The following is a 19,644-nucleotide window of genomic DNA, read 5'->3' on the forward strand; positions in this document are numbered from 1 at the left end:
AGTGAGCTATAAGACGCCCCAAAACTCAGTTATTTCTGTTCAGTGCAAATCGATGTATCCCCAAATTTAATGTTTTTAACTAAAGGATTAGGTTTTGGTTTAAGGATACAGTAAATCCTTCTTCTCAAGATAAATAACCAGTCAGAGCGTCATTGGATTATTGAACATTTGTTGTCACAAAATGAAAAACAGGGCTGTTTTCTTTCCCCACATGTCCCACTTCATCTGTGCTATGGAAAAAAGTTTTTTTAAAACAATAGTGAGTACTTCATCACAGTAGTAAAGTGTCACAGAAAGAACCACTTGTACACGTCAGGCACCATTCTGTACTCCTTTCTCAAGCTTACATAATGACAGGCCTGGCAGATGGCATGCGCAAAATCATGCTTTTTCTCAGTAAGATGGCGTCTGACAGTGTAGAAACGCCTCCAATCAAAAAACTTTCTGTATGTCTCATCATCCCCATCCAGTTTGAGGAGAAAGTCAGCCAGGGCCTTGGAATCAGGAAAGTCATTTACATGTATGAAAGAAGAACCTGGGGCAAAATCCTCGTAGTTGTTTCTTGGTAGGCCCAAAACTATTGGCACAGTGCCCACTGCGAGGGGGTCAGTGAATATTTCTGTAATGTAATCTCTGCTAATTGAATTCTCGAAAGAAAGGAAAAATTTGCAGCTACTAATCATCTGAAAATAGTTGTCACCACTCAAGGGCTCTGCAGAGGAGCTGAAAAGGATATGCACCTTTATGTGTTTTTCAAGCTGTGTGTAAAAGTAGTATCTCTCCCCTGATCCTGCACGGAGGTCATGCTCATTCACAATCCAACAAAGCAATCGCTGTTTCTTTGGAATAACAACATCCTCAGCTGGTTTCTCTCTGATAGTCAGCTTCCAGCGAATGTGGATGTCTGCATCCTTCCTGTAGCTCAAGGTTAAATTGAATAGTCTCTCGATGCCTGCTATCCTGCGTGTGTTGTTGGGTGTGTCCATGTTAAACCAGATCCACCTTTGAAATTTGGGTCTCGGCAAGGTGGGAAGATTGGAGGGGTTGTCCTGGATGGCTCTGTGAAATATCAGAACCGCCTCGGCCCTGGAGTATAAAGACCTGTCGTCTGTGAGGCTGCAGCTGTTGATGTTGAAAAGCCTCTTACAGTCTTGAAAATCAAAGCGATTGTTCTCAGGCAAGAACCAAAGCAGCACAACAGGTTTTGCTGCAGTGGTGCTTGACCGCCCTGAATTTACATCCAGAGGGTCGCATTTGGGAGATGATACTGACATGAGGAACATTAAAACCAGGGTCATGGCTCCAGCCAGCATGAGAGCCGCTGTCAGTCTGGTTTTTAAAACATAAAAAGTGGGGGAAGAGGCCATATTTACACTGCAAGGAGAGAAGATAAAACAATCTTAACAATGCTGTTCCATCAGAAACTCCCAAATTTGTATATATAAAGAGATAAATGAATGATTGAATGATTGAGAAGCCTTGAACACATACCTGCTGTTCCTTTGGAGCTGGAAATGCTGCTACTGCTGCTTGGAGGAGTGTGTAGATGTTGTGCAGGTTCAGGTTGAGACTGAGAGGCAAGACAAGTAGAACACAGGTCAGGCGAAACCCGTCCTTCTCTCTACTTCTTTCGTCATGAATTCCTCCAGATGTGGCATTCAACTGATGTCCCACGTCTGTCAGACTGTGTGGTCAAGCAATTGTGACTTTGAGATTGGACTTTAAAACAACAGATTTTCATAAGTGTCTGTGATGCATTTGGAAAATTCAGATCGAAATATGCAAAATCAGTCTTGAAATGAGGTATTGTAGTAGCTGTAGTCCATATAACAACAAAGGCAACAAAAAATCCTAGTATGACCTTATTTGAAATTTAAGTAACTTTATTATTTTCATTATATGAAGTTATAAACAAAGCAAACTGTTATATCTACAAAGTGAAACAAATATGAAACAACAAAATCATCTTTCCAAAAAAAAAATCCATAAAAGTTGTTGGCACTATCAGCCAGAATCCTACAATCACAGTCACTGAGATTAACCCGGTCAAACAGATCATGTTTCCTCAACCCAGTACATTTGAATAATCATCCATCTTCTAAAAGTTCAGAGCGGAAGAAAAATATTTGTAGAGAAGTAATCCGCTTTTGACGTGACAAATGAATCAAAGGAAATACTGGTTACAAAGACTACATAGACAACATGCTAGAAAAGCAAGAAAGGAGAGTCTGAAATTTGTTTTGCTGTGGAAAAGTTGTACTCCAAAACATTCAAAACTACATAACTAACCTTGATTTTCATCAGTGGTGAACATGTAAATTATTTTATAGAGTAATATTCCATAAAATATCAGAAAACAAAGCAAAAAAACAATCAATTGTAACCAAAAGCCAAAACTGTCAGTAATCAATCTATCACATGATGATCTCACTTTTGCTATTCATGAAAAGTACCACTCATAGAGGTCGTGAACTACACTGTACTCCCTGTCTCTTGACATATGATCGCAGGCGACACAGATGGGCTGAATGAATTCCCTTTCGATTTTCAGGAGATGAGGAATGACTTTGTAGTGCTTTCTCCACTCGAAGTAGCGCATGTACGCTTCATGATCCGTGTCCAGGTGCTTCAGAAACTCTGCCAGACCTTTACGATCAGGGAAGTCATCGACGTGAATGAAGGAATCAGAGGGAAAGAACTGCTCGTAGTTTTCTCTTGACGGACCCAAAACTACAGGGACTGTCCCTGCCACAAAAGGCCCGTTGACCTTCTCAACCATGTAGTCTCTGTGGAGTGAATTCTCAAAAGAGAGGTAAAACTTGCAACTAGCAAGGGTGGAGTAATAGTCCTCATATTGTAACCATCTTTGTGAAAAACCACCATAGACCTCGACTTTGATGTGCTTCGATAGTTCGTCATAAATGGTCTCTCTTGTACCTGTTCCAGTACCACGGTTGGTGTTACTCACGATCCAACATACCAGTTTGTCTTTCTTGGGCAGAGCAAAGTCGTCATTCACCTCTGTTTTCCTGATTAACATCTCATTCCTCACAGTGATGCCAGCATCTCGTCTGTAGCTCAGTGTTAAGTTGAACAGGTTCTCCAAACCGGGAATCTTTGCAGTGTTCGTTGGAGACTCCACATGGTACCAAATCCACTTCTGAAAATATGGACGTGGCTCCTGAGGCATGTTGCTTAAATCCCAGGCTATGTTTTTGTGGAAGAAAATGACTCCCTTTGCTTTACTGTACAAGGATCTGTCTTCTGTCAGAACGCAGCTGTCAATCTTGTAGTAGGAGAAACAGGCGCTGAAATTAAACTGCACACCAAGAGGCCAGGACCACAGCAGGACTATGGGCTTTTCAGTGGGATCTGTGGTTTCAGAGGTTTCTTCATGTCTTTCTTCTAATGTGGACGGAGATGGACAATCAGGGTGGGATAGTGGTTGAATATACAGAAAAGAGCCGATGACAGCAAAAGCAGCAATTGTCACTAAGCACACAGTTTTCCATGTGGTCATCATCTGTGGAGAGGCGGAAGAACACGTCAAGCTCAGTTAGCTTGAGGCTCTTGCAGCATGTCTTGTCTTGTAGCATGAAGTCATCAATGTAGCCAAGACAACACTGATCAATTATGATAATTATTTAGCAGGTATAAAGTCTTCTAAAAGAACAAATTGGAAAAAACAAGCACTTTGCAATGCCCAAAGTTCATCAATACAGTCATTATTATAAATCTGGACTTAAAACATTGCTATCACTGGATGAAGAAAAGCCGTTCTCACCTTTCCACGGAGTGTAAGGGCTGGATCGTCGCTGTCTCTCGTATTCAAGCAGGCTTCTGTCAGTTGAAAGCATGTGAATGCAAAAATATGGATGAAGCCTCCGCAGTTCAACATGAGAAACCACTTTTAGATACTTACACTGCTGGATATGCATTAGTCAAGTGTACACAAGTTTATTTTACCCTCTCTGTCATTTGGTATGATGGTCAGTGTGGTCCTGGCAGTATAGTGATCATGATCATAACATGTACATGACACAACTTTCAAAAACAAAGGACAAACTAATGCCAGACTGAAGAGTCGGCTGTTGATGCTGTCATTCAGTAACTTATTAGGGCCCGAGCGGCGACTGCAAGTCGCCCAGCGAAAGCCCTATTGAAATCGCGCTGTTTATTATTAGGGCCCGAGCGGCGACTGCAAGTCGCCCAGCGAAAGCCCTATTGTAATTGCTATGTTTATTATTATTATTATATTCTCCCTAAAATCGCATTTTTGGGGGCCTCAACATGCCCCAAAACGCGTGAATTTTGGCATGCACATCAGGCCTCGCGAAAAATTTGATATTTTAAAGTCGTTGGAAATGGGCGTGGCCAAATGGCTGAATAGCGCCCCCTACAAACACGTGTCAATGGCATCGCCATCGTCTTACTTTGTCATACACACACAAAATTCGGTACACATATGTATTATACCCAGATATACAAAAAATCCTCTTGACCTCATGACCTCAACACAACAGGAAGTCGGCCATTTTGGTTTTGATTTTTCCCGCCTAAAATTAACTCCTCCCAGAGCGTTCGCCCGATCAAGTTCAAATTAGGTATACCACATCTCCAGACCTAGCTGAGCTTATCTTGTGCTCCGTGAGTCCGTAGGTCAAAGGGCGTGGCTGCCAGCGCTCAATTCACTTTGGCGTGCTCGCCATGTCCATACGAGTGGCTCTCACGCCCACATACTTCATCCAATCAACTTCAAACTTGCTGGACATGATGATGGCTCCGCCCTGAACGTCCCGATATATTAACTTCCCACGTAACTCATAGCGCCCCCCGGTGGTAACAGGAAGTGAACTAAAATTTGGAAAATGTACATACTTTGCCCCATCAACTTCATTCCACTTCTAAAACATGCAGAACCAGTTGGTGAAGTTACATTATGAACGCTGTGAAGCTACGAGTAATGGCGTCCCTGTGGGGGCGTGGCTATCATTCCTCGCCATGACAATACGTTTGCCCTTTGGATGGCTTTATTGAACTCGTATCAACATAAAAATTGGTACACAGGTCCAGGGTCACGACCTCAACGTCTCCATATGCTCATAGGCGATCTCACTCATTCGCCCCCTAGTGGAAACAGGAAGTGCCATATTTTACATTAACATTGTCCGATTTCCACGAAACTTCACATGTGTGATGAGGGACTGACCCTGAACACACCTGCACGCATACCATTACTGCCCCCTAGTGGATGAACCATTAACTGCTCATAACTCCCTCATGCTTTGTCCGATTCACTCCAAACTTCACATGTGTGATGAGGGACTGACCCTGAACACACCTGCACGCATACCATTACTGCCCCCTAGTGGATGAACCATTAACTGCTCATAACTCCCTCATGCTTTGTCCGATTCACTCCAAACTTCACATGTGTGATAAGGGACTGACCCTGAACACACTTGCACGCATCCCATTACTGCCCCCTAGTGGATGAACGAAATATTACTTTTTTTTTGCCTCCTTCCTGGTTTTTTCTCCCTTTCACCTTCGCGCCACATCCCCGGCGTGCCTCAGGCCCCGCGGTCGCATGGGTGAGCGAGGGCCCGTCATCGCCGCTTGCGGCTTTAATTAGGCCCGAGCGGCGAGTAGCACTCGCCCGAGGGGCTATTGAAATCGCGTTGTTTTTTATTATTATTATTATTCTTATTATTCCGTCACCTAAATGCCCCAATTTGGCCCCTTTCCCGACTTCGAAAATGCGTGAACTTTTGCCCGGACGTCCGGCCTGATCCGAAATTCGATATATGTGGTGGTCGCACATGTCCGACGCGACATGGCGAAATAGCGCCCCCTACAAATTTTGAAAAGTCCCATAGACAATTTTGCTTACTTTGGCGTAGACCTACAAAATTCGGTACACATATGTATTATACCCAGATATGCAAAAAAGCCTCTTAATGTCATGGTGAAATCCCAACAGGAAGTCGGCCATTTTGGTTTAGATTTTTCCCGCCTAAACTTAACTCCTCCCACAGCGTTCGCCCGATCAAGTTGAAATTAGGTACACCACATCTCCAGACCTAGCTGAGCTTATCTTGTGCTCCGTGAGTCCGTAGGTCAAAGGGCGTGGCTGCCAGCGCTCAATTCACTTTGGCGTGCTCGCCATGTAATACGATTGGCTCTCACGCCCACATACTTGATCGTAGACGCTTCAAACTTGGTGCAAAAATCTATGGCGAGACCCTGAACGATCCGACATATTATTTGCCTACGTCGCTCATAGCGCCCCCCGGTGGTAACAGGAAGTGAACTAAAATTCATTAAAAATACATAGTTCACCCAATCAACTCCATTCCACTTGTAAAACATGCAGAACCAGTTGGTGAAGCTACATTATGAAGACCGTGAAGCTACGAGTAATGGCGTCCCTGTGGGGGCGTGGCTACCATCAATTCCTCGCCATGAAAATACGTTTGGCTTTTTGATGGCTTTATTGAACTCGTATCATCATGAAACTTGATAGACAGGTCCAGGGTGGAGACCTCTTCCATCTGATAGGGGTGTCGCTCATGTGGCCCCCTAGTGGAAACAGGAAGTGCGATTTTTTGCATCAACATTGTCCGATTTCCACGAAACTTCACATGTGTGATGAGGGACTGACCCTGAACACACCTGCATGCATCCCATTACTGCCCCCTAGTGGACGAACCTTTAACTGCTCATAACTCCTTCATGCTTTGTCCGATTCACTCCAAACTTCACATGAGTGATGAGGGGCCGCCCCTGAACGCACCACACCACATGCGGTGACTGCCCCCTGGTGGATGAACGAAACATTGCAATTTTGGCCTCCTTCCGGGTTTCTTCTCCATTTCTGCTCTGCGCCACAGCCCCGGCGTGCCTCAGGCCCCGCGGTGGCATGGGCGAGCGAGGGCCGATCATCGCCGCTTGCGGCTTTAATTATTATTATTCTTACGCAACTTCTGGCCCCAATTTCGCCCCTTTCCCAAATGCGAAAATGCGTCTACTTTTGCACGGACGTCCGGCCTTCTCCGAAATTCGATATTTTGGTGGTGCCGCACATGGACGGCGCAAAATGACCGAATAGCGCCCCCTACAAACACATGTCAATGGCATCGCCATTCGTCTTACTTTGTCGTACACACACAAAATTTGGTACACATATGTATTATACCCAGATATACAAAAAATCCTCTTGACCTCATGACCTCAACCCAACAGGAAGTCGGCCATTTTGGTTTTGATTTTTCCCGCCTAAACGTAACTCCTCCCACAGAATTTGCCCGATCAAGTTCAAATTAGGTATACCACATCTCCAGACCTAGCTGAGCTTAAGTTGTGCTCCGTGAGTCCGTAGGTCAAAGGGCGTGGCTACCTGTGCTCAACAGACTTTGGCGTTCTCGCCATGTCCATACGAGTGGCTCTCACGCCCACATACTTCATCCAATCAACTTCAAACTTGCTGGACATGATGATGGCTCCGCCCTGAACGTCCCGATATATTAACTTCCCACGTAACTCATAGCGCCCCCCGGTGGTAACAGGAAGTGTACTAAAATTTGGAAAATGTACATACTTTGCCCCATCAACTTCATTCCACTTCTAAAACATGCAGAACCAGTTGGTGAAGCTCCATCATGAACACTGTGAAGCTACGAGTAATGGCGTCCGTGTGGCGACGCGGCGACCATTCCTCGCCATGACAATACGTTTGCCCTTTGGATGGCTTTATTGAACTCGTATCAACATGAAAATTGGTACACAGGTCCAGGGTCACGACCTCAACGTCTCCATATGCTCATAGGCGATCTCACTCATTCGCCCCCTAGTGGAAACAGGAAGTGCCATATTTTACATCAACATTGTCCGATTTCCACAAAACTTCACATGTGTGATGAGGGACTGACTCTGAACACAGCTGCACGCATCCCATTACTGCCCCCTGGTGGACGAACCTTTAACTGCTCATAACTCCCTCATGCTTTGTCCGATTCACTCCAAACTTCACAGGAGTGATGAGGGGCCGCCCCTGAACGCACCAGACCACATGCGGTGACTGCCCCCTGGTGGATGAACGAAACATTGCGTTTTTTGCCTCCTTCCAGGTTTTTTCTCCATTTCTGCTCCGCGCCACAGCCCCGGCGTGCCTCAGGCCCCGCGGTGGCATGGGCGAGCGAGGGCCCGCCATCGCCGCTTGCGGCTTTAATTTTTTGTTACTATCACTTTATTGCTCTACTAGGACATGGGTAACAATTATTTTTTCTCTACATGTTAAAGTATGTTTAAAATTATGATAAAATGATAATTTCAATAAGGTAATGATTAGTTTAGGATCATGTATGATAAAAAACAACACATACACTGGGAAATACACATGCCCTGAAAGGCAAGTAAAGGCACACATATACAAATAACAATGGTGTTCCCGTTCACTTTATAGTCTATGCGAATGAAGGGGTGAATGAAGTCACAGCCAACAGCACAGTCTATGTGGTTCACCCTTCATTTGGACTACAAAAAGATGGCAGTTAGATGCCAGGTGGAGAGGATTTCAGTAAAACATACAGGACATACAGTAAAAATAAATTATCCAGAAAAAGATCTCCTACCCTATCTTTAATGTTTCTTAAGCATTTTTGCAGAATTTGTGGGCTGGTTTGGCATTCTGGGTTGGTTGATAAAGTTTTTGTGTCAGCATCAAAATGTAATTAATTGTTAGTGATTGGATCTAAGATTTAGCCCTGGTGCCATGGTGCCATGGTGGATATGTGCCAGGAAGACACATTATCCCTTACACTGACTTAAAATGTCTTACAGTAAAAAATATTTTGATGATAAAGACTAATCTTACTTTTGGGTCTTAAAACAAGATTGTATATGGAGCCAGTGACTAGCCAGTGACCAGGCAGGAAGCAGGCATCTGTGTATCAGATTACAATAGGAAAAAGTAATGAAATGGAAGTAATTGAGGGTAAAGAGCTACTTCCTGTTTTCAGTAGAGTAGAACTCATGTGATTATGCAGATGTGCTCAGCATGAAAGTGCCATCAAACATACAAAACATGGGGGAGATTCAACAATGTATGACGGCAATGTGCTTTATGCACAGCTCCACTACTTCCTGAGTGAGGTCAGACACACCTGGATTAATCAATTGGTCCAATAATGTAAGACAGGAAATAAACGAGCTGGCTTATTAGGAAGTAGTGAAGCTGTGCATGAAGCCCATTCCTGCGTAAACATGAGAAGCAATTTTCACCATGTAATGTCGTCAGAGGAAGTAGAATTGTGTCACCAAGTTTCAGGTAAAAAGACAAATGCATAACAGAATGTGGACCACTGCGTTGACCACGCCCTTTTGTCACAGTGTTCACAATAAACCATCATTATAACATGAAGTATCTGTTGGCCAAGTGAGAAAGGGGAGAGGAATAACCTTCTGGGAGTAATAAATAGATTGAAAGTTGATATTCCTTTTATCCATTAGGTGGCGTAACCAAACATAAGCAGAGACGTTCTGCATTGTATGCAAATGTATTTAGGCGTGGTCTCTCATAGCGGCATCAATACAATTTTGGCCTGTTGGCATGATGGAGTTACAGTGAATTGATGTTTCATGGCAAAGGATCCATGTTTGATATACGCCGCCATAGACAGGCCTTTGCACAAAATCTCATGCTCTTCATTATCGAGTTTTGTCAACTTGTCCGGTAGGTAAATCAGTGGCTGTCACTGTAAAATACGTCATTTGCTGTTTCCACAGATGAGTGTTATGAGGAAGACTGAATACAGTATTAATGTCACGTTCAGGGTGGGACTCTTATCATATCCAGAAACTCTGAAGCAGTTTGGATGGAAGTATGTGGGAGCGAAAGCTGTTTGAATAGGCTTTATGCCCAGCTCCACTACTTCCTGAACTTTAGCCAGCTCCTTTATTTCCTGACTTACATTATTGGACAAACTGATTAATCCAGGTGTGTCTGACCGTTGTTGTGAGGTCAGACACACCTGGCCATAAAGCCAATTGTTATGGTGAATCATCAAAAATGCCAGCGACATAGTGGCCGCACCCATTGACGAAAACCAAAGCTTTCAATAACTTGTAATTACCAAGGTTGTTGAGGCCAGGGATCCATTCAGGTTAAACCAGTTGTTGTGGCTGAGGAAGTTTTCAGGCAGAGCCAGTTTGGACCTCCATGGAGCCCTAGGGGAAATTCTGCTGAGGGGCACTCCTACCCGAACCCTTTTTTTTTAACAGTTGCACCTGACACCTACTAGCCTCCTGAGTCCCCGTTCATTCATTTGTGTCCACTGTACTGGACAGTTTGGTCAGATGCATCTCTCTCTTTTTTTTAATTATTTTTTTTATACATATCAGTAATTATGTTTACCTTAGAAAACAGTTGAAGAATTTCTGTTTAGAATATAGGCTAATGGTCCTTTTTTGTAGTTGACACCAAGACCAAATGACTCAACGTTGCTGTATGGTTCTTTACCCAATAGTAGAGTTTTATATTCAATGGGATTCAAGTCAGAGCTTTGTGCAGGTTGGTCAATAACATTCACTTTGGTCCTCTAGAGGTAGTTCTTCACTAGAAGCGACCCAGTACTGGGTCTGGGTTGTTGCTATCTCTTCCAACATAACAATGAACAAAAACATAGGTCACTCCGAGTGAAGAACTGCCTCCAGAGGACCAAAGTGAATGTTATTGACCAACCTGCACAAAGCTCTGACTTGAATCCCATTGAAAATCTGTTTGGCGGACTTAAGACCAAGGTCCATGCCAGAAGGCCATCAAATCTGGAGGAGCTGGAGAGATTTCCCAAAGAAGAATGGGCTGTGAGATTTCACAGGAGACGTGTCAGACTTGCTGGAAACTAAAACAAACAACTGCACGCTGTTATCCAGCAAAAAGGGTCGGCTACAACTGACCATTAACATCAGGAGATTTTGACCCTGGTAGTTTTTGGTTTCTGTGAAATTCTGTTTCTGTATGCAAAGTAAATTAATGCAAGCATTCAAAAATAAAGCTATGATGTTCAAAAAGGCTGTGTTAAAAATGCTTTGCTCTGTTTAACAGAATTTGGGAAAAAGTGTAATTTTCAAAGGGGGGCTAATAATTTCATCCTCAATTTATAGGCTACGGGACGTTACCGTATTCCAACACTCTAAAAAGTAACTCAGAGGAGCTTTTACCACCACTTCATTTAATACATGGAGGCAAGTTTAAAATTCTAATTAGTCAATTTAGAGCAACCTTCTAAGTTGCAAACTTTATTTTATAAGTTGTGTTCAAATAATTGGTAGGCCTAATTACATCAACTTAATTTTGTATGTGATTTAAACTCAAATTTAAAACCAAATTCAAGTTGTAGCCTACTTACTTTACTAAGTTGACTTGATAACTTAATTTTTCTACACAATGAAGTTACAATTTCAAGTTCCCACCTGCATAACATGCCTGGACAAGTTCTGATAGCAAGACGGTCTGTTAGCTTAAGAAACTCAATATAAAGGACATTTCATGGTGAGTATTATTTCCTTTACTTCTAACAGTTCTACAAAAATAATGAATTTGCACTTCTTTCAAAACGTGTGCTCAGCAAGAGAGTCGATGAGAAAAGCCTTATTCAAGTTTTGTTTGTTTCACCACAGTGGAAAAAAAGACATTGGGTGTGCACCAGCAAAAATTGGGTGTGCCAAATTCATTTTCAACAAACTGAGCGTTACACAAACATTCATAAGAATGTATTATTGTCAACAGTAGTTTGCAGCAGGTCTAAACATTCACACATATGACGTCCTCAAATAAATCAATAACAAAGTCATAAAAAACACACTTTGGGCCGGATCTACTAAGATCCCAGATAAAGGGCGCTAAATTGCGTGCTCCTAGTAAAATTTTGCGTGTTTGGTTAGCGCACGCAAAATAGGTGATCTACTGGTAACCTGCTAAATGACAACACGCGCAAACCGCAGTATTTAAAGCAGAAGTAAGCGATCCGGTCGTTTTGAAACCGTAAATTACAGCTTCAAGTCACGACTTACGACTTTGTAGCGTCCCAGGCAACCCGCAACTTGCGTTTCTCTGACCTGATGCCTGTGAAAGTGCACTATAACGGCCAATCATGTTTTTCCGACCCGTGAACTCGCACCAGATCGAACTGGTACAACTTCACAGGTCAAAAAAACACGAGTTACGAGTTGCCTTGAAAGCACCATAACTTCTTGTCAGCCGATGAAGTTGGCAGCCCCCGCCCTCGTCATGGATCTGTTGGTCCTCGTCCCTACGTCACCACATTCAGGCGCATCCCTTGGCTGCACACACAGCCCTTCATGCCGTTCTCTCTCCTCATTGGATAAAACTTGTAGGATACAAGAAAAGTTTTCTCCTCGGCTCAGAGCAGAGCAGAGTGACTGAGAGACCCGTGTTTCGGTCCAAACACTCTATGTAAGTGATTGCTGTCGGAAGATATAACTATTTAAGACTTATATTAACACAAAAATATCGCTTACTTCTGCTTTAACTAGAAGATAACATGGTAAAACTAGTTGGAGAAACTCGATTTTTTGAGTTATCAACTTAAAAACTTGCATTTAGGCTAGGAATTATTAAGTAAGAGGTAATTAAAATAATCTTTGACTGAAGAGGTAAAGCTAATTCCCCCAATGTAATGTTGTTTGTTGGTTCAATGCAATTTCAAATTAAGTTGTCATAACTAAGAAAGACTAATGGAAACTGTTGCGTTGATTTTTTTTGTTGAGTCAAAACATTTCTTTTTGGAATGAACTGACATGTGACAAACCCAGTGGCGACACAGACACAGACAATAGACTACACAGGCAGGCTTTACCCAAGTCACACAATCGCATGCATTAAGGCGTTAACTATGTTAGGATTATGACACTGGGGTTCAGGCTACTATTTAAATATATGTCTCTCATATATTTGTAGTTGCTTATATTATTTTTATTCTATTTAAATGGCACTGCAAACAGAGAGAAACACAATTTCAATTTCTATATAGTCTATCATAGGCTAAATCATGATAGCACTGACAATAAAGTTGATTTTGACTTTAACATTTTTACTGGAAATATAGGGCAATTCTAGGCCATGTCACTGATATAGGCTATTTCTCTGTATGAGTAGTTTTCATTTGTGATCCTTTTAATAATTTGTAGTGATTAAATGGCTAAAGGCCTATGCAAATTAGAAATGTGCTTATAAAGAAGTTAGCTAAAGCACTGTTGATTGCAAACAATTCCAGTAGAGATGTGAGATTTAATGATTATGCCTTTTATACCTATACAACCATAATCTATTTATTTTTTCAATCCTAAATTCCAATACAATACAATACAAAAAAATAAAATAAAAAAATTCTAAACTATAAAATATTTCTTGGGGGCTCAAATAGGCAGAAAATCAAGGAAAAAAGAAAAACACAAGACATACTTTTTTCCCCCCTTGGTTACCAGGAGGAAAGATTGAAAATGGTAACCATCCCATGACTAGTTTAGATAAACCTACACTCTGGGATTTAATCACAGTCGACAGTGAAGCTCCCTTGGCTGTTTGACAGACACCAACATTAAAAAGTGAATACAATCTGGAACACTGCATTCATTATTTAACTAATTAATTTATTCAGTTGGTGTCACACTTTATTAAAAAATAATGGACACACTGTGTAAAGGAAAAGTGTGACTCTTCCAAGTGTGGTGCATCTTCTTTTGAATAATCATCAGTTCTACTCACCAGTGTTGGAGATTTTTTCTTTATCGCGACATGGAGACTGCAGCTGTTGCTCTGACAAATATTTAGCCTTCCTTCCTTGGAGATATATTTGCAAGCCTTGCCTTTCAGGTTGAGCCAGTTCGGACATCCTTGGGGCCTTAGGCAAAAATCTGCTACGGGTTACTCCTACACCTGAAATCACTCAACATAGAGTCTTTTTAGGACAGTCGTACCTGACTGTCATGCATGAGGCGGCTAAAATATCCAAAAACAGGTTGCCAGGGTAGAATTCATGAATGGGCTATGTGATGCAAATACGAGAAAACCTGTTTCAATGATGTAACACCATAATAGTGTAGTTTCAGGTTAGAGACAAAGTTTTTCCTGTGGGAGACAGACTCATCTGCACCTGTGGCGATGACAAAGTTTTTGTTTTGAGTTAGCTATACTATTGGTATGTTTTCCGGCCTGTGGCATAGGCAGTATAGGCAAATACTAGGGGCACCGGCCACCCAGAGGGGCGCTGCGCTGCCTGGTCATCCAAATGGGGGCCCTTGTCGGTAACACTTTACTTGAAGGTATCGTCATAACAGTGACACTCTGTGTTGTTCACCTTTATTTTAGGCACAAAAAAATTTGGCTCGTAAAAAGCCACTGTGGCAGGTGGCCAAAAAAGTTAGCTTCAGGCCCTGTAAACAAAGTAATATGCAACAAATGATCAATTGAAAGTACATAATGGTTATACAAACATTTGTAATAAGCTACATGAAACGGCATACATAAAAATGTTTCCCCTCCTCAACACCAAAGAATAGTTAAAGACGTGAGAAATTATTTGTCAGGCCTCGTCAGGGATCATAAAAATGTGCATGATGAATTTCATTGTTCTGTCTTACAATTGATAGGTGCATATATTGCCTGACTATTGCCTGAGTTTCACCATCAGCAGCTTTAACAATATATATTTTACTAATATCATGATGGAACAGTCAATGATCACATTTACTCCTTGTTTCAGATGCACTTAAATAATAAATAATAAATAATAAATATAAATATCTTTATTACTGTATACTATAGGGCGCTAGTTAATATCTTGCCTAGGGCACCAAACTGGTTAGGGCCGAATCTGTTTTCAGGTGTGGCATTGTGCAGTTCTGTGTAATTCATGTGGTTCATGGTTCACATTGCTCACATAACACATCGTAGGTTGGGCAGGTAAAACAACATCATGTTGTTTTAGTCTTTGTGTCAAACTGTCATTTTGGTTTTTGGTTTTTGGTTTGGTTTTCTTTTTGGTCTAGTCAAGTTTCAGTCGACTAAAAGTCTGAGCATTTTAGTCTTGTTTTAGTCAGAATAATCCAGGACTGGGGTGGTGTTTAGCTCAGTTGGTACAGTACCCGCCCCATGTGTTGAGGCTATAGTCCTCACTGCAGGAGGCCCCAGTTTGAATCCTGCGTCGAACGACCACTTCCTGCGTGTCATTCCTCCCTCTCTGCCTCCCATTTCCTGTCTCTCTCTCCTGTCAATTAAAGGCAAAAAGCCCCAAAAATATACTTTAAAAAAAGAATAATCCATGACTATTTTTGTCTAGTTTTAGTCGACGAAAACTGATGACATTTTAGTCTAGTTTTAGTCAATGATTATTGTAATTCTATTAAACTCAGTCAATAGTATAATTACCTAGTCTAGTACTATAGACGAAACCAAATTTTTCTTTCAGTCAAATGAACCCATTTCACAATTCCAACATGGTTATGCCAAAATGTTGAACTATCCCTTTAAATTTGTTACTTATATTTTCGTTAACACTAACCCACCGCAGCTGCATCTTCTATCTAAATAATGCCGTGAGTGAGGAATAAGGAAGTGACGTGGCCTGCCTAGGAAACAGAAATATACTGCAAAATAATAATAATAACGCGACTAAACATTATAACATTATTCAGTCTTATCTCGTTTTGGTCAACGAAAGTGAAGAGACATTTGAGCAGAGTTTTTATTTTGTAAACCACCTTTAATCTTGTCTTTATTCGTCAACAATATTGCATTATATTTAGGTTATCGTCACATGACCACCATTTACGTTGCGTCTCGTCTCGTTTTCATCACGTGATAAAGGTTCGTTGACAACGATATTTCGTCATAGTTTTCGTTGATAAAAGCAACATTAAGTTTGTAATGAAATTAGGCTACAAGATAAACATTAGACTACCACCTGTTTGTTCATTCATTTCCCATACTGCTTATCCTGCACTAGGGTCACGGGTCTCAGCTAGCCTTGTGTCACCAGGCTCTTCAGAGAGGAGAAGAGCCTGGTGTCTGTTAACTCCGAATTTTATCTGCATTCTGGTTCCCGTATTCTAGCGGATCCAGAAATCACCAAATTCACCAAAATAAAAGTGTTCACCAACATAAAACTTATAAAATAGACATTAACTTGTAATGAAATAAGCAAAAGGTTAACTTAATGGCTCGGGGACTTTCTTGTGAATTATATTCCTTAAATTAAAAGGTTTCACCGCATTCTATTAGCTTTTATTTTGACGCAAAGGCCTGTCTCTCTCGCCCTGGATCCGGTTGCTTACCAAAATAAACGAGTCAATGGCCCCAGACTAATCTCAGCTGAATTTGGGCGGGGTCTATCGCAGGGACGAAGCCAGGGGGACGAAGCCGGAGTACCCGGAGAATCCACGCATGCAAGGGGAGAACATGCAAACTCCACACAAAAGGCCGGCCGGTGGGTTCTTCAGCTGCTACAGAAATTAGGCTACGTTAAGTTATATTGGGTTTCCAGATACATACACTCATATCCCCGTCACGTTATAATGGAGACAAACTTGAACATATCCAGTAAACACACATTTGGAGACTGCTGTGCAAAGACATTTAGATGTTGCTTTTAAAGAGACAATATTAAATACTGGCAGGGTTGGGACAGCTGAAAATTTGGCTGTTTTTTCTAAGAAGAGGTGCCAAAAAACAACTATTAGCAACCATGGTCTAAATGGCTACAGCTCTTGCCCACATCTAAATGTGAAAAAAAAAACAGTAGGCCTATACATGTTCTTCACAAAAAGTGCATCAAGCACACGGGATCCAGATGTGTATGTTGCAGGTGAGAGGTTGTAGTGACAGAATCAAAGTATCTTGGAATTGTCCTGGACTCAAACCATACATTTAAAAAACAATTGAAAAGCGTCACTAAAACAATCAAATGCAATCTTGCAAATTTCAGACGTATACGACCCTGTCTAACCCACAGAAGCTGCAAGGTTGTATTTTTGATTCATTGATAATGCCCCACCTCAGATATTGTCTCACCAGTTGGTTTCAACTGGACATCACTACAACCCATTCACTCTGTTTATAAGCAAGTTTTTTTTTTGTTTTTTTTTGTCTGCGCACGTTGTTGCACTGGAGGAAAATACCACTGCGTCGGCTGTGCCAGGGTTCACCTCGCTGCGCCCCCTGAGTTGCGCCAGGAAAGTAGAGCCCCATATCACTTAATATTTGTAACATTGAAACACACAAAGCTTTTAAACACCATGAAATTATGGATTTTAGAGAATCAAGTCTGTGACCACTACCAATAATTTAAATGCCAGCAGATCATCCTACAGTAGTCTACTTTCTCATGTCTTCCCATATCATAATTACTCTGTTTGCTGGCTTGCTCTCTTCCTGTGAGCATATGTTCTAGCCTGCTCACCTGACCTGCATGCCCTAATGATTGCTTGCCTTACGTTTAAGGCTTGCTTGAATCCTTGTTTAATCGTATCTCTCTTTGTATCATGTTTATTGTTGCATTATTTATTGTCTGTTGTTGATTGTCTGTCTGCCTACTTTTCTTTTTTGTTTTTTTGTTTGTTTATTTGTTTTATATATAGGCTACTTCACCATTTTGGACATGTGTTTTAGTATTGGGTAAATTGTATATTAAGTAGGCCTAATACTGCTGTGTTGTTTTATAGGATGGAAATTATTACCTACCCAACTACTAGGGTAGGTTGTAACACAACCTTGGGTAAATTGTAACAGTGAGATTAAAAAACTAAAAACAGAGACTGTCTAAAACATATTCTGATAATGCCAATGAATGGTGCACATACTGGACACCTTCAGCAGGAAGTCTGAAGCAGCTCATAATCCATGTAAAATTCCAGGAAATACGGTTGACACTTAAAACAACAACAAGATAAAAGGTGTTCATCCCCACCCCAGTCAGTCATTGTTTGACTAGGTGTACCAGCATGCTGGTTTGAAATGAACATCAATGGAATGAATCACATTTTATCTAAGAACCTGCTCTTTCATCTACATGTTACCTAATTCAAATGTCAATGGTTAATCAAAATTTAGACTTGGTCTGAATTAATTTTTATTTCACACACACACTTCATGGTAACTTCATGTGATAAAAGTAAAGTAAAAGTTAAGCCTATGAGAGGTAGCCTCTCTAAAAATCTCTAAAAACTATGCAGGTTAAGTCACCATGGCAACCTCTGAGGGCAGGCTGACGCAGGTAGACGGTGTTTAGGTTGGCAGTTTGACAACATTTCAGTTTTTGTTGTAAAAACATTGTCACTTAGTTTTTGTTGGCGCAGCCATCATAAAGAGTTGGAATACCGGGTACACAACATATTAAGAGATGACACAACTGAGTCTTGTTTGACTGGGGAGAGACTGCACAAGACAAGAGCAAGCCCATCAGGTATTTAGCCTGTTATAATGATTTACTGCGCTGGTGTCAGTAGGAGGGCACATTCAAGATCAGTAGGCCTATATTTTACAACAGTTTAACACCCCCACTTGTTCTAATACTGACAGCAAACATAAAACACACAAACTTATCCATCCTGACTCTCGTTACAGGTTTAGTTAACACATCCGCCACCATGTCAGCAGTTGGGCAATATAATAAATTCAATGCAGATTTTCGCACCACTGAGGGCAGATCAAACAAAGTGGTATTTGATGTCCACATGTTTACATCTCTGACGCGATACAGGGTTTTTCGACATGCAATAGCTCCCTGATTGTCCTCAAAAGTTGTCACTAGTGCATATTCACAATCACTGTCCATCCCCTTTAACAACTGTACTAGATACATGCTTTCCTGAGTTGTCGTTGCCAGGGCCATGGACTCTGCCTCACATGTGGATAAAGCAACTGTAGGTGTTTTCCTTGACTTCCAGGAAATAACAGGCCCCATCTCAGACAAACTAAAACAGTACCCAGTTGTACTTTTCCTGTCGCTCTGGTCTTCTGCCCAATCTGCATCACTATATGCCACAAGTTTGAGATTTACATCACTTTGTTTGTAACACAATTCCTGATTTACAGTTCCCTTCAAATATCTCAACACATGTGTTGCTGTCACCCAGTGTTGTTCTTTTGGTTCAGACAGGTATTGTGACAGTTTGCCAACAATTCAACTTAGATCTGGTCTCGTACATATCATGACATAAAGCAAACTGCCAACAACTTCACAATAGGGCCTACTTCTTTTGATCAACAGGTTGACCCTATTGTCAAACTTCAGTTTGTTTTCACATGGAGTAGCTAAATCTGGGTTTACAGTTGATCATTTCCAATCTCTCCAAAATCTTTGTAATGTACCTTTTTTTGACTCATTTTTATTTCACCTCCTCTTTGCACAAAATTTCCATAAAATCAATACCCAAGAAATGTTTGAGTTCACCAAGGTCTTTAATTTTAAATTTTGCTCCCAACATCTCTTTTACATTTTTCACAGTTCGTCACTAGCAGCAATGATAAGATCATCCGGTTTTAGCTATGGCAATGTGGGCGACTGCCCAGGGTGCAATCTTTGTGAGGGCGCACAAGCGCTCTCCAAACTCAACTCGCGACTGCTG

At 41.5% G+C, this 19,644-nt stretch overlaps 2 protein-coding genes across 2 annotated transcripts; both read right to left on the bottom strand.

The window, feature by feature from the left end:
• Positions 1 to 287: 287 nt before the first annotated feature.
• On the bottom strand, positions 288 to 1,367 carry LOC146978969 (4-galactosyl-N-acetylglucosaminide 3-alpha-L-fucosyltransferase 9-like). The gene has a single exon (XM_085790413.1). The coding sequence runs from the start codon at positions 1,365 to 1,367 to the stop codon at positions 288 to 290; it is 1,080 nt and encodes a 359-aa protein (XP_085646539.1).
• Positions 1,368 to 2,440: 1,073 nt separating this feature from the next.
• LOC146978970 (4-galactosyl-N-acetylglucosaminide 3-alpha-L-fucosyltransferase 9-like) lies at positions 2,441 to 3,520 on the bottom strand. Its single transcript, XM_085790506.1, has one exon. The coding sequence runs from the start codon at positions 3,518 to 3,520 to the stop codon at positions 2,441 to 2,443; it is 1,080 nt and encodes a 359-aa protein (XP_085646632.1).
• Between the last annotated feature and the right edge of the window lie 16,124 nt (positions 3,521 to 19,644).

The sequence above is a fragment of the Trachurus japonicus genome, chromosome 11, assembly GCF_045865225.1.
Source record: "Trachurus japonicus isolate A0001 chromosome 11, Traja_1.0".
In the NCBI taxonomy this organism is placed as follows: Eukaryota; Metazoa; Chordata; class Actinopteri; order Carangiformes; family Carangidae; genus Trachurus; species Trachurus japonicus.